This window comes from Lates calcarifer, linkage group LG6, assembly GCF_001640805.2.
Source record: "Lates calcarifer isolate ASB-BC8 linkage group LG6, TLL_Latcal_v3, whole genome shotgun sequence".
Lineage (NCBI taxonomy): Eukaryota > Metazoa > Chordata > Actinopteri > Centropomidae > Lates > Lates calcarifer.
This window is the reverse complement of record NC_066838.1, coordinates 16,546,014-16,560,592: the sequence shown is the minus strand read 5'-3', so window position 1 is coordinate 16,560,592 and position 14,579 is coordinate 16,546,014. Positions and strand designations below refer to the sequence as shown.

Genomic DNA, 14,579 nt, shown 5'->3' with positions numbered 1-14,579 from the left:
TAAAGACCCAAGAAAAAAATTTAGATTGCTGGAGATTGGATAGAGATGGGACAGAGGGGATGATAAAAGAAGCAGAACATAACGGAGCTTTGTTTGCTCTTCAGAATCTAATTTGAAGGTGTGTGTTTGTATTTGTGTATGTGAGAGAGAAAGAGGGAAAGAGTCACCAAATCATATTAGCAGCCAGCCCCCCCCCCCCTTGTGCAGCAGAGCAGCCAGGCTGGAGTTGGGGTGGGATATGCAAATACAGGCTGTCTGTCTGCCTGCCCCTTCAGAGGCAGCAGAGCAGCACGCTGCTTCTTTCACACACACTCTCACTCAGGCAGGGTGCTGAGGACTTGGAGGGCCGAGCCTAGTCAGCAGGTCTCACACAAGCTTGCGTGTGTGTGTGTGTGTGTGTGTGTGTGTGTGTGTGTGTGTGTGTGAGTGTGTGTGCATGGAGCTGAAACTTTCCTAGAGACACGCTCACACGCTCTCTCCCCTCCTTCTTTCCTCTGTCCTGCTCTCCTCTCTTTCTCCTCTCCCCTCCTCCTCCTGCACACCTTTGTGTTGTTTTCCTTGCCCCCTTCCTCTCCCCTCCCTCTTCAGCCTCACTAGTTTTCCCCTCTGCTTCTGTCCTGTGTGCTCAGAGTGTGGTTGGTGTGTGAGCTGAAGGTGGACAGGGCAAGATGCTGCTGATGCCACAGCTGTTTGGGCTCCATGTCTCCTTCAGGGCCCACTGAAGAAGACGAGACTGCACGTGTGGCGGGGACCTTCAACACAACACCCTGAGGAACCTACAACTGTCACTTCTTTCACCCTGTTTTCCTTATTTCCAGTTGCATTTTTTAAAAGACAAAAACAATGAGGACCAAGTTGTATCAACCAGTTGCACAGTTCTTTCTCTTAGGAGTGTTGCTATCTGTGGTGGACAGTAAAGGAACCTTCTATGGAGGCCATGCCAACCCTTTCTATGGAAACAGATACAACCTGTTCAAGGCTGGACTCAACCCTCACCATTTACCAAACAAGCCCATGACCCGTCACAAGTAAGTGCTTTGTTTTGGACATGTCACAGGCGCTAATGCACATTTTATTTCCCTTCCCATGCTGCAGGGTGTTGAATTCAAAAAAGCATTCCAAATAGCTGGAGTGCTTTCGCAAGCGGGACCCACCTTATACTGTATTTCCCCCTGAGAAACACATGTCAGTGGCGAGTTGCAGAAATATGGTTTTAGTTAGGGCATCAGCTTGGTAACAGATCCCTGAATTGACTCTCTGTTTCTCTCTTACTCACTATCAGCCCCTTTCTGTGGTTCACACCTAAAACCATCTGTGGCTGGGGATAAACATTATACAGCAACAATGACATGCAGCGTTATGAAAACAAAGCCGTCATTATGGTCTTTACGGCGCAGAGAGGAGGAGGGGGTTGCTGAGTTGATGACAAGGGTATTGATCCCTCGCAGCCGCTGTGTGTGTTTGTGTGGCGAGTGGAGTGGGGGTGGTGGTGGGGGGCTCAATTAGAGGAAAGACTTACAGTACAGCTGGGCACCCACACCAGAAGGGAGTGGTACAACTAATCTTCAATCAATACGACAGAATTCACTACTGAAAACTTGTGTTTTCTTTTTCTTCTTAACTCTATCAAGGAGGGTCTTCTTCTGTTTTCTGTTGTAAATAGACTGGACTGATATTGTCAGGACAGTAAAACCACAGGAGCAGAGAGGAATAACAATCCCATACTATGCACGATATTTGAAAGTCATGAAGCTGTGAGATGAAACAGAGCCTTGTGGATATATTTTGCCTGGATAGAGATGGCCTGCAGGGCTCTTTTTTTTCCTCCCTTTCCCCATCTTTTTTGCTTGGCTTCCCCTGAGAGCTGTTATGTCTTTGGACAGCTCCCCAGCTACCTGCTGCTTCACTCAAACTGCCACAGAAGACTGCTTGATTGCCCAGCCCCGTTTTAGTCTGCCATGTACCTTCACCTCTGGGGGGAAAAGACTCTCCAGAATCCCTCACCCGGAACGCATTGCCCAGCCAGTCTTCACCTTCAACTTTCTCACCTAGGGTCATTCATCCCTCTCCTTTGTTTCCAGTCAGCATGTCATCATATGCACTGTCTATCTCAACCAAAATCACCACATGCAACCTTTTCCTCACTTGTGATCAGTGTCAAGCAAGTTACTTGAAAACTGTAATCAGTTACTGAATTCAAATTATATTACTCATTGCTTTATCAAGTGTGCCCTTATACAACTACACAGCCACACTTCAGATAGTGTGTTACTTAACACACATAGAGAGAAAATGATTACAAGCAGCCAGCATGTGTTTTGGAAATATTTACTGACCATCACCAGCTAGTTTGATGTTAGTGCGCAGCATGCCAGAGGCATCAAGTATGCCAGCAGTCCTTTCCTCATCCTCATCCAGTACCTTCCAAAACCCTTTTGCTGTTCATGTCCCGTGCATGTTGCCGGCATGCAACAGTGGCATCTGTTTACTTTTTCACAGTGCTGCCTAAGAGGCTTATTTATATTCACACAAGCTAATTTATCCTAGATACATTTGTGAGCCTGAATCCCAAGATGGATCAATCAACTAGGGGTTATGATGGATCGTTCTATTCAAAAGTGACCGATCAAGAATGAGAGACAGTCAGTAATCGCTTGTTGCTGGTAGCTGGTGATGTTCCTTCACATGTGTTTGCAAGTCCAACTATAGTGTTTATACAAGAGCTGCTGACCCAACTTGGACACAGTGGTCCCAGGGGATGTGTCAGTGTCAGACCACCACTACAGATATATGAGCTCAGTTGTTGTCTGCCTGACTGGTCAGTGAAAATAGAGACTTAAAAATAACACACGTGTTATGACGTGTGTGTGTGTTGGGGAGGGGTGAAAGTGCTTCTCTGAGTGTGTGCATATATATGTATGGGTGTATGCTTGTTTATATGTGTTTTTGTGAAGGATTTTACTCGTACTTTTACGGCTTGTAAACGCTTCCCATTGTTCCTTATTGACCACTCTGTCACATGGACAAAACATGCCTGTTTTTCGTGAGATATTTAAAAAAAAATTCTCAGCTGTTGGTGCAGCAAAGACTTCTTGTCTTCAAGTTGAATTATTATCTGTGTTTTGGCAGCAAAGCGAGTGATTTGATTTCACAGTCATTCCTTTCATTCAATAAAACCACTTGCTGCTGTAAAAGAATACATAGCCTGTAGTCACTGACTGTCACATCTTAGAGTATCTTACAGTCCATTTTTTGACATTACATCAAGAGCAAATTATAAAATTCTATATTCTGTGAGCTGCACTGTAACATATCGTTATGACACAAAAAGCATACCAACAGGTGAAACATAATCCAAGAGCCATATATCCATTGCTGTGGAATGGGTGTTTTATAAATCAATTAGGATTCCAGCAGATGTCACACGTCTTCACTGATCAGATTAGAGACATGTTCGAGGGCTTTTTCGATGATGGGTGGGACAGAGATCAAGGGAGAAAGGTCAGTGAGTTGGTAGAGGTTAGAGGTTATGGGCTACTGTTGTAAGTTTGTGTTGAGTGTCCAGTGGAGGACAAGAATGGAGCCAGTCTCCTGCTAAGGGTCATGCAGGCTGGGCAGTAAACTCCCAAGCCCCCTACTAACACATATTTACACATAACTTACTGCTTTCACTGACCACTCTGCTAAAAAGTGTGGGATTTTTTATGCATGTGGATTTTATCATTGAGAGAGAAGGCTAATCTAAAGGTTAAGCTAAACTAAGTTACCTGTAACGTTATATTTAGCTAACATACACATGAGAGTGGCATCAATAGTCCCATCAAACTCTTGGCAAGGAAGCCAGTAAGTGATATTTTTGTTTGTTTTCTGATGTCTGATGTAATATGTAACAGTGGAAACTGCTTCTTTGCACTCAACACCACTTTGATTACTTATACATGTACATATTAGACAGCTCCTTTTAGTATTTTTAGTTTCAACCATATTGCCTAGTCAAGCCACCTGCGTTTTCTTCACAGCACCCATAGTAGTCTTATGCAGTGATTCCTGATGTTCTTACTTTTTAAAACTATTGCACTAGTTTTCTCGGCACCTACCATCTGTATGAATTATCACATTGCTACTGGTCTCACTCCCAAGGCATATACAGTATAGTGAGTCTAACAAATCACAAACAGTTTGAAAACCGTTTTATATAAAAATCAAAAAAAAAAATCAAAAAAAAAATAAATAAATCCAGAGAGCTATTCTTACTCAAAGAAGATTATGTGCTTTGGGAAATGCCTGAGGATAAGTTATTGGTATGTTTTTTCACTTTTTACTGTATTCCCAGAGAAAAATACAACCATTTATAAAGAATAAAGCAGTAAAGTCAAATCAAGCTACTTATGAGACCTTGTGTGGTAATTTTAACAACCAGAAATTATCCATAATGAATTGGGGCTAACTAAAAGGAATAATTAAAATGTCTATACCCACATGATTTTATTGCTGTAACCAGGATTAGAGGCCAGTAGCCAAAATTTAAGCACATGTAAAAGTAATGGTCTGCCTTTAAGCTATAGAAACCAGAGCTTGCTTGGATCTGACCCTAAGTGATCCCCTTGGTCCTAGAGCTGGGAGTATCACATCTTTCCTTTTAACCCTAATCAGTAGCCACCAGAGCAGCGTCAATCAACCCTGCACCGTGGGGCCTTCAAGACCTGCCAGTTGGCTAGAAATAGGATTCATTAAAAGCATATATGGAAAGAGATGGGCCCTGGAGGAGAGCTGTTAGCCCATAGACACGGTTGTTAAAGGTCCTATTAAAGATTGCATGGTTTTCTATCTGGCCCTCTCCAGTCATAAATCTGTCAGAGGCAACAGCAGTGGGCTGAGTTCAAACAGTCAGGGAACCCTGCAGGTGAGAGAGCGGTTAATAATGATGAAGGTGAGCCCTTTAGTGCCACAGTGTCAAAACACAATGTCAAAACAAGCATAGCAATGGTTGGAGAAGTGGCAGGCCGGAGATGTCAGGGGCATGATTAGGCAACACAGAGAGGCTTCACGAAAAATAGAAAGTGGAAGAAAAAGACAACATTAGAATTGAAGGTGAGAGCAGGAAGGGTATGCTTAGATAATTAAAGAGAGAAAGACCTTTGCAGTTTGCAGATTTTGTAGGGGGAAGGAAAGGAAAGGAAGGTTATGAGAAAAAAAGGGAGATGGAAAGGTGAGTTGTTTTGGTCCCAGCAGAGGGTGGAGGTCGAGCAGCAATAATATTTGCTGAAAACGCTCCACATGAGAATCTGAGATGGGAATTCTGCTTTCCCCCTGGGAGGCTGTGAAGCGTTTTAGGAACTGTAACGCTATACTGGAAATACTTACAGTGAGACCAGACTAGCAGTCAAAAAATGACATGCTCCAACAACAGAAAAAAGACAATATTTTGGTGTTATAGGGGGAGGTGTGTGTGAGAGAAGCAAATGCTGCAAGAGAAGTAGTAAGTGTGGCTTTCCTGTCATGGCAAACAGAGGTGAAGACTGTTTTGATTTTCATTGGGGAGGAAGAGAGAAAGGTCAGGTGAGGGTGGGAGGTGCACAAGAGTTTAATACACTGAAGAATTTGAATCATTTGTGGATCAACTGGAGACATTTATTTGTTTAATATTTTGAGTGTTTTCTTGCTGTTTTCAGTGGGATACAGCTTCTAAGTTTCTTATAACACACAATCAAGAAATGTGGAGAAAAGGAAAATGTTAAATATTATCAGGAACATTTTCAGCATTTGTATTATGAAAGAGTCAGACAGGCAATGAGTAACACTTGACTCAGACCAGGATCAGTTGGTATGGGCAATCTTCAAGGCCTAATTTTGTTTCAAACAGCCATGGACAAGTGGAACATTATTGCATTAGATACATTAGATAAGGTTGGTAAGTGCAGTTGAAGAAAGCATAGTAATTGGCAGGTGTTAGTGCTAGCAGCAAGGATCTTGGAATGACAATATTGATGCATCACTTTGGCTCGCAAATATCTTACAAACTACTGGATGGATTGCCATGACATTTACTATGACATTTATGGTCTCCAGATTTTGACATTTCCTCAATGGCCACCATTAGACATGACATTTTTGGTTTTTAGTGAAATGTCTTGATAACTATTTGATAGATTACCATGGAATTTGGTTCACATGCTCATGTTCCCCTCAGGGTGAACAGCTTAAATAATTCCCTGTTTTTTCATCTATTGTCATCAACAGGTCAAAGGTTTCATTTCTCCATTGATTTGGTTCATGACCAAACACTTGCAGAGCTAATGACATTCCCATCAGCCTCAACTGAGTTTTGTGCTTAGTGCCATTAGCAGATGTTAGTATCCTAATGCTTTAAACTAAGATGGTCACATATTCAGCATGTTAACATTGTCTTTGTGATCATGTTAGCATGCTGATATTAGCATGTAGCTCAAAGCACAGCTGTGCCTGAGTGCAGCTTCACAGAGCCACTATCGTGGCTGTAGACTCTTCTTCTCAGAATTTATTAGGTATGTTGGCGACTTCCTATTCCTCTGACCTTCCTCACTATTCCACCTCTAGGTCACTCAGATCATCTGACCAGATGGTTTTGTCTCTCCCACAGGCACAGTTAAAGTTGAAATACCTTTGCTCTTGTTGTCCCACAGCTAGGGAATATTTCACCTGCCCCCTCAATTTGACATCTTTAAATCTTAAAACTCAATATCCAGTCACTTTCCTTGTGTATTAAAACAATTCCAATTCCAACAATTCCTATTTTTACTGTGACTGTTATATTTATCTATTGCAGTTGTGTTGTTGGCCAGTGCTAGTTGTTTTACATATAAGCCATAAATAAAGTTGACTTGACCTAAGGGACTTTTACTGTCTGGCACTTACCGAGTTACTCTGTGTGGCCAACCCCTCCCATCCGTCACCCAGGGACATTAAAACAAACACCAGAAAGTATTTATGCTTTTTAACACCAGGCTCCTTGTGCCACATTAGTTAAGAGGTGAGGCGTGGAAATAGTTCAGAATAGGCCAGCGCCCCTCTTCTCCTTCCTCTCCATATTCCCCTGATCTCATCCTTTTCCTCCCCAAGTGTCCAGATTAGCGCTTCCTTCTCCAGGCTGGAGATCCTCCCACACAAGCAGCCTAAACAAAAGTTCTCACCTACCCTGCAGCAGCTGGACCTGGCTGAGACAAAACTGAAACACTAAAGACAACACTTTTTTTCATATATGACCAATTACACATCATGGGTTCATATTTCTGGCGAAAAAGCTTTTGTAATCCTCATCCTGTGGAGCTGTGTGGTCTCTGTGGATGTGAGATAAAAGGGCTACAGGCCTCACAGTGCGTGTACAATATGTGTGAGTGTGTGATTGTGTGTCACTGTCTACACACGGCTCAAACACAATTTCACTATCTCTCAAGTTGAAACTCAACATTCACCCTATAAAGATCTGTTTTTACACGGCAGAGGAGTTGACCTGCCGTTGCCCTGACCGACACTGCAGCAGCACAGAGGGACAGGATTTATCTCGGCACTCGACTTTGATTCTCACAAAGCCAGAACCCCTCCGTCTGTAAGACACGGAGGATAAAATATCACTTGCAGACCCAAATGACGTTGACAGATCTGTGAAAAGAAAAAGCCAAAGAGCGGACTTGTGGGGAGAGAGAGAGAGAGAGAGAGAGAGAGGCAGAAACAGAGACCTATGCACAGGAGAAAGTTTTTTTCTCCTCATGTACATCTGGATTCCTGCACTTTTTCCTGCAGCCATTGTGTGTGAGTCTGAAGGTCACTGGCTCCCCCGCAGATGTGCACCTGACAAACAAATCGGTGAACATGGTCGCTTTTCACTCCGCTGATCGGCACTGTGTGTAATGTGAGAAGGATCACACACTTACCACATACATACTCATGCACTTAGTCTGCTCTCTATCAGCTGTCATAAATCCCTGTATGCCTATAGAAGCTTTTTCCCAACTCTCACATACACAAAAACAAGTCATAAAGCTCCTTATTGCTGTCGATAAATCTGTCATATATGAAGAGGAAACCATTAAACACCATATTTAGATTTTACAATATAATACTTAAAGCACATACTAAAGTGCTGATATTCTCTGGATGACAGTATCATCACTTTTTCTTAAATCCAGGAATCTCTATTACAATCTCCACGTGAATGTGATCATGTACAAATATATTTGTGCCAGACTTTTCACATGTTAAAAACAGAAGAAAAAAAGTTATTTACTTTGGTGCCAAAGGTTCTGTGTACTCTGTGAGCAGCAGATGAGAGCAGAGGGAGTGATCAATCTTAAGACCCCCAGGGATCACAAACAAAAGAGCCTGCAGGTGGGGTGATGATGAAAAAAAATTAGGAACAGAAAATTATTAGCAGCATTTTAACATTACACGAGTTAGTGTATTTGTTAGGGGGTTTTAAGAAAGGGAGACTATACCAGAAATGATGACGCAGCACCATTTGTGTTAGCAGATTAAGTGTGCAGTCTCCAGTTCTTGTACACATAAACCATGTGATACATAAAAACAATGTTTCCAATGTGTGAGTCTCAAGTGCTTTTAGAACTCCTATCATACCACATCAGTTCAGGTCTCAACCACCACCACTTCCTTAACAACGTATGACCTGGCAGCATGTTGTCAGGCTGGTATAAAAGAAGCTCTGTCATTCTGACTCCTTCCCTCTTCCCTCCTGTGCTATTAACATATGTCAACACAGGGAGAGTGGTGACACGCACACACGCAAACGCTGTCAACACACGGCCAGCAATTTGCAGAAAGCAGCAGCAGTGCAGTGGTTTCTCACAGACTCTGACAAGCTGCGCTGTCTGTTAGCCCTCTGAACCTGTTAACTTGGCATGTTAGACCCTCCTCGGCCCCCGTGTCCCTCCCCGCTCCTCCAAACTCTTCTATTTGTCCTGAAACAGCTGTGGAGCAACGTTAAGTACTGCATGTGCTGCTAAATGCTCCCCTCTGAATGTAAGAAATGCTTCACATGTGAGGCCTAAAGAGCACAGATCATCGTTTCCTGTGTTGCACAGGGGCCAGGGGAACATTTAGCAGTTGCTATAGTTGCACTGGCAATGAGGAGAGAGGAGAGAGAAGGTCCAGCTCCAGCATGATGCAACAACTGTTCAAAGTAGTTATAGTGAAGTTATTGTGTGTTGAACTCTGGTACATTGGAAAACAGTCTAAGTAACATTTCTTGCTGCTAAATTATCAAATTTTACCAAAAGGAAGCAAAAGACAAATGAAAAGCTTCTAGCAAACATCCTCTGTCTTTATTCTGAATAACGCGAGTGGTATGCATACATGTTTTTTTAAAATTAAAAATGAATAAATATTACCCGAAGCAGACATTGTCATGAACAGATTTGTTTTTTCAAGATTAGATAAGACAGAAAGGTTTGTTCAGACATCATTTTATTAAAACCAGTGTTACAAGCAACTTGAGAAGGAAAGAAATCAAGCAACAAAGGTGTAACTAAATTACTGAAGCTGAATGAGCTGTATAAAATGAACAAAACAAAATAGAGGACATACAGAATAAGTTAACAGTGAAGTAAAGCTTTAAAATAAAATGACATTTTTGTCAGTGAGAATTGTCACTGCAACTCTACATACATCACACTGGTATGACCAATGTTATGGTGGCTAATGTCAGCTAAATTAAGGTGTAACTGACAGTACGGAGTAAGTTGACCAATATGATGACTCTTGATTATCTCTACCACATTTTACCATTTACCATTATCACTGTCACATGTAGCCACATTGGTTGCTGTGCAGTCTCACTTTAATTCCCTGGGATTGACAGATACAGAACAAAATAAGGACTGTTAGATTAGACTGGTACTGTAATGTTTATATATCCACTGATCTAAGTAATTTAACTCTAATGCTGCTCTACCGTTTCCCCAGAAACCACTGTGCCTACGTGGTCCAGAAGAACATCACATGCACCATGCAGGATGGAGTGGCTACCTACGTGAAGGCTGAGTACACCACCAAGTGCATCTGGGGTCAGAAGTGTCCATGTTGTCATGTAAGTTTTTTGAACAAAACAACAAAATGCAAACAGTGTAAAATGGAACAAACCTTTGACAATTCGGTTTGAGTCCTAAGCTGATTGGTTGTGAGATTTTAAATGTGTACTTATTACCTTGCACTCAGCAAACTATAGCAGGTTGCACATGCAGGTCCTCCTCTGTATCAATGCTGCCCTCTAGTGTTCACATGATGTGCTGTTCCAGATCCTCTGCTGCATGCACATCTGTGTTTGTTGACAGAGTCCTAGAGAGAGATGCCACTGGGGAGAAATGGTGTTAAGAACACAAGCTACTCGCACCATCTCTCTTTCAGCACATTAAAAATACGTAAAAGCTCCCCTTCATTCATAATTGATAATTCTGGTTTAGATGTGGTCATACTTGCTTCTTACCTGGCCACCTACCTTTGTCAAAGTAACACAAAAGAAAATATCCAGAATGATATAGTGAATGTATCATGATACAAAAGACCTTCTTAAATAATACTTTAACTTTAAGTTCTTCAAGCTACTGTATGTGATTTTATTATTGTTTCTAATGTGTCTTTCAAAATCCTCCACACAGGGGAAATTAAAGGAGTAGATTTTCTCCTCAAAATGAATGACTATGTGTGTGTTTATGTGTGTGTGAGTGTGTGTGTGTGTGTGTGTGTGTGTTTGTGTGTGAGAGAGAGACAATTCAGCTTATACAACACTGAAGTTTGATGCTGACCCTGGTTCAATCCTCTGATGCCACATCATTTACACTACACTTATCTTAATCTCCTAATCTCCCTCTAATCCATGTTTAATCCCATAGAGAACAAATTCATCCCTTTATCTCTGCTCAGCACCCCCCATCTTTCCATCCTCTGTCCTGACTCCATGCTCCTAATTAGTAAAAACTAATGCAGCACTTCTGATAAACTCTGACCCAGCAATTGTAACACACTCTTCTTCTCTGATACATATTTTTTAATGATTCCTTCAGGTACAGGACTTTCTACAAACCAAAGTACAAAGTGGGTTTTAAGACGGTGACTGAGCTGGAGTGGAGATGTTGTCCCGGCTACTCTGGAGAAAACTGCTATGATGGACCCACATCACTGCCCGACGTGATGATGCCGCCTTTCAAGGGTTCTGGTATGCCCCATCGTCCAGGGATGAAGGGCTTCCCCCATGGCCCTAGACCACCAGTGGACCAGAGGCCTGGAGGAGGACAGCTGGAGCCAGGCAGACCTATCCCCAGTGTGCCTGACCACAGACCAATACCCACAGGACAATTGCCTGCTGGAGGTGGAAGACCAAACTATGGTGAGAACAGACGTCAACTGATTTATTGTGAAGCCCTTGGGTTTAAACTTACACTACTGCTGTGTGTGCATGCTAGTGTGTGTTCTCAAAAACCACTCTTTCTCATTTCTGTTTTATTCTTGGAAAAACAGGAAACAAATTTGGGATTTCTGGAGTGACTGGTGAACGTTTGGACCGTATGGAGGAGGATCTGCGTCGCCTCACCCAGGGTCTAGACACTCTCAACGGGGTGGTGGCGGGCCTCGAGGAGCGACTGCGCACGTCCCTGCGAGAGGATACCAACAAGATCCTTGTGTCTCTGCTGCCTAACGGCGCCCGCGTGCCTGACTCCACCGTGGGATTTGGGGTGATCCCGGATGGGACTCCTGATGGACTGGATGGAGGAGAAAGCTTCACTGGATTTGGAGACTTAGCAGGGAGAGTGACAGAAGTGAGGGATGAGCTCCGAGCCAAGACTCACATCTTAGAGGAGATTCAGGTACCGTTGTTGTAGAAAGATCAATTCAATATAACTGTACATCTTGATCAAATCCTCTCCTTTTTTTATTATACTACTTTTTTCTTCCTCTCACCTGCATGTGTCTTCAGGGAATGGTCCTGGGTCATGATGGCCAGCTGAAGAAGCTGCTGGAGGGAGCCAGAGGCAGGCCCATCCCCGGCTCTACCATTCAAATCGACGAGATCCTGGACGCCAAGCTGGCTGGCGTGCGGGCTGAGATCCTGGACGGCTTTGAGCGCCGTCTGACTGGTCTGGAGGACCACTGCGACAAGAAGATCGGGGAGGTGCAGAAGCAGTGCCACAGGGAGCACATGGACGGCCAGGAACAGATGCAGCAGTCTCTGGATGGAAGGGAGACTGGGCTCAGGGAAGAGTTGGGCTCCTTGCAGGCTCAGATCCAGGGCCTAACTCTGACTGAGAGCTGCTGTGGACAGGTATGACATAGATGCGATTGTGATAGGATCAGTAAATACATCCACTTTGTCAAGTTAACAGCATCTAAATTAATTTACAAGTGTGATTTCAATACAGACTCTGCCCAAAGGTAAATTAGGCAGAGCCAGGCTAGCTGTTTCTTGTTTCCATGCTAAGCTAACCAGTCCCCTGGCTCTAGCTCCTGGCTGTTGTTGCTGCTCAAACATGAAATGATATTGATCTAACTTTCAACAAGAAAGCAAATATGTACACCTCCCAGAATTATTCAAGTAAATACATAAATTCCTTTAAGCAAATACTGTACATTTCAGACTATGCTACTTAAAGGGCAACATCTACAGACTGTGGACAATTACTGAGTTGACTAATGAACTAATAAGTTATTGATTATTGCAGGTAAACAGTCTGTCCCAGCGTGTGCTGCTGCTGGAGGATTCAGTGAAAGGTTTGACAGAATCTCAGAGACAACTCCAGAATGCCCTCACTGACCAGAGCATCCACGTGGAGACGCTGATCGAGACGCGCCTGGTGGACATAGAGGGCCGCCTGAACGCTACCGAGGGTGGGCCTGACGGACCAGGAGGGCTCCCCGGCAGTCTGGATGGCTTCAAGACCATGCTGGAAGACAAGCTGAAGACCCTGGAGGAGAGAGTGTTTGTGGCCGTGGAGGAGCTGAGCAATGCCACGGCCCCTGCGCTCCTAGAGGGCCAGGTGGTCCCAGCACTGGAGACAGAGATCGAGTCCGTGAGGAGGAGGGTGGAGGGAGACCTGGACGGCATTCAGAAACAGTTGATAGACCTGGAGCTCCTCTGCACCTCCTCCTGCTCGCCCTCCACCCCGCCAGCAGGGGGTGTCAGCATCACTGAAGTGGAGGAGGAGTGTGATGGGATGGAGAAGAAGATGACAGACCGCTTGGACACACACTCTAACCAGCTGGACCGCCTAAACAACACCCTGCAGAATCTGCTCTTCAGGATCGCCCAGGAGGACACAGAAGGCTCTGTCCAGGGAGAGATCACCCTGCTGAAAGTCAACATCAACTCTGTGAACCGCACTTTGAAGGGCCTAAAGGACTCTATTAGCTTCATTGCAAGCGAAGTGGGCCACGCTAACGCCTCCTGGGAGCAGAGAGAGCACCAGCTAGTCAACCAGGTGCAAGGAATCACCAAACTAGTGGGTCACCAAGCCTCCCTCCTCGGGGCCGGTGAAAGGCGGCTGGCCCAGCTGAAGGCAGAGCTGGTGGCTTTGAAGAGACGGCTGGCCGGGGAGCTGCAGGGCTGCAGGAGCACAGCGATAGAAGTGCAGAAAGAGGTGAAGGACGTTGACAGCAGAGTGAGCCAGGTAGAGGGCCAGTGTAGCAGCCTGGGAGAGCTGGCAGAGCACCTGGAAAGGATCAGAGCGGAGCTTGAGAGACACTCGGACTCATACCTGGCCCAGGTGAACGGCACCCTGGCCATGCATTCAGAACAGCTAGCTCAGCTGAAAGGAGAGGTCAAAGACTATGCAGCCAAGGAGGCAGCCAACCAAAAAGGAGACCAGTAGCATCTGAGCTACAGAATTTTTTTTTTTTTTTTAAAGAGACTTTAATGTGTGCTTCTCATTAGGCTCAAGTGACGTCCTCTGCTTCTCTTCTCTCTTTTGCAAATCCCATCTGCACAGATGCAAATTAACCGAACCGGTGAAAGTCATTTCCCATAAGCTCCCCAGCCCAGTGCCTCCAGATGTCCTGGGTATTTAGTTTAGTGAGGTGAGGAGAAGCAGGCACAGAATACAAAGACACACCTATGGTTGTATAACTGGGCAATATTTTCCCTTGAGATTTGATTCTATAGGGCATTTTGTTTTTTCCTCTGATCATGATTGTTTTGTTTTCATATTTTACCTTTTTTTTAACTTATATGAAGTGACTGCATTGCTATGATGTTAAACTGTTTGTATTAGAGAAATAATAATAAAACAAAGTGAATGATATGGGACTAATATGCTGCTACGGGTTTCTACTGACCAGCACACTCAACATCCTCTGTGTGGACACTTGTCTGGTCTTTTTTGAAAGAATACTGTATGTCATCTTGGTGCTATTTACATTTTTGTAAACTCCTGTTTTACACATGTTTAAAATGATATATGTATTTGTGCTTTGACAGTTTTTTTTTTTCCTGCCGCATTGCTCCAAGTTGCAGAGAAGTTCCATAATTCACCATTGGGGGACAGTGACAACACATTACAAGGCAAGGTAGATGGAAGAGAAATAAAATCTAAAACACTCAA

General features: G+C 43.8%; 1 protein-coding gene across 1 annotated transcript; it reads left to right on the top strand.

Annotated features, from left to right (window-relative positions):
- Positions 1 to 299: 299 nt before the first annotated feature.
- On the top strand, positions 300 to 14,579 carry LOC108889474 (EMILIN-3). The gene is made up of 7 exons (XM_051070986.1): positions 300 to 1,028; positions 9,955 to 10,144; positions 10,396 to 10,409; positions 11,052 to 11,374; positions 11,506 to 11,852; positions 11,963 to 12,307; positions 12,705 to 14,579. The coding sequence occupies exons 1-7, from the start codon at positions 844 to 846 to the stop codon at positions 13,848 to 13,850; spliced, it is 2,550 nt and encodes an 849-aa protein (XP_050926943.1). The 5' UTR covers positions 300 to 843; the 3' UTR covers positions 13,851 to 14,579.

Bases quoted from the DNA above. Each gene is read 5' to 3' on its own strand.
- LOC108889474 (XM_051070986.1), top strand. From the start codon at position 844: ATGAGGACCAAGTTGTATCAACCAGTTGCACAGTTCTTTCTCTTAGGA. The intron at 1,029-9,954 runs GTAAGTGCTTTG...CCGTTTCCCCAG, and splicing joins AAGCCCATGACCCGTCACAA to AAACCACTGTGCCTACGTGG. The intron at 12,308-12,704 runs GTATGACATAGA...TGATTATTGCAG, and splicing joins CTGAGAGCTGCTGTGGACAG to GTAAACAGTCTGTCCCAGCG.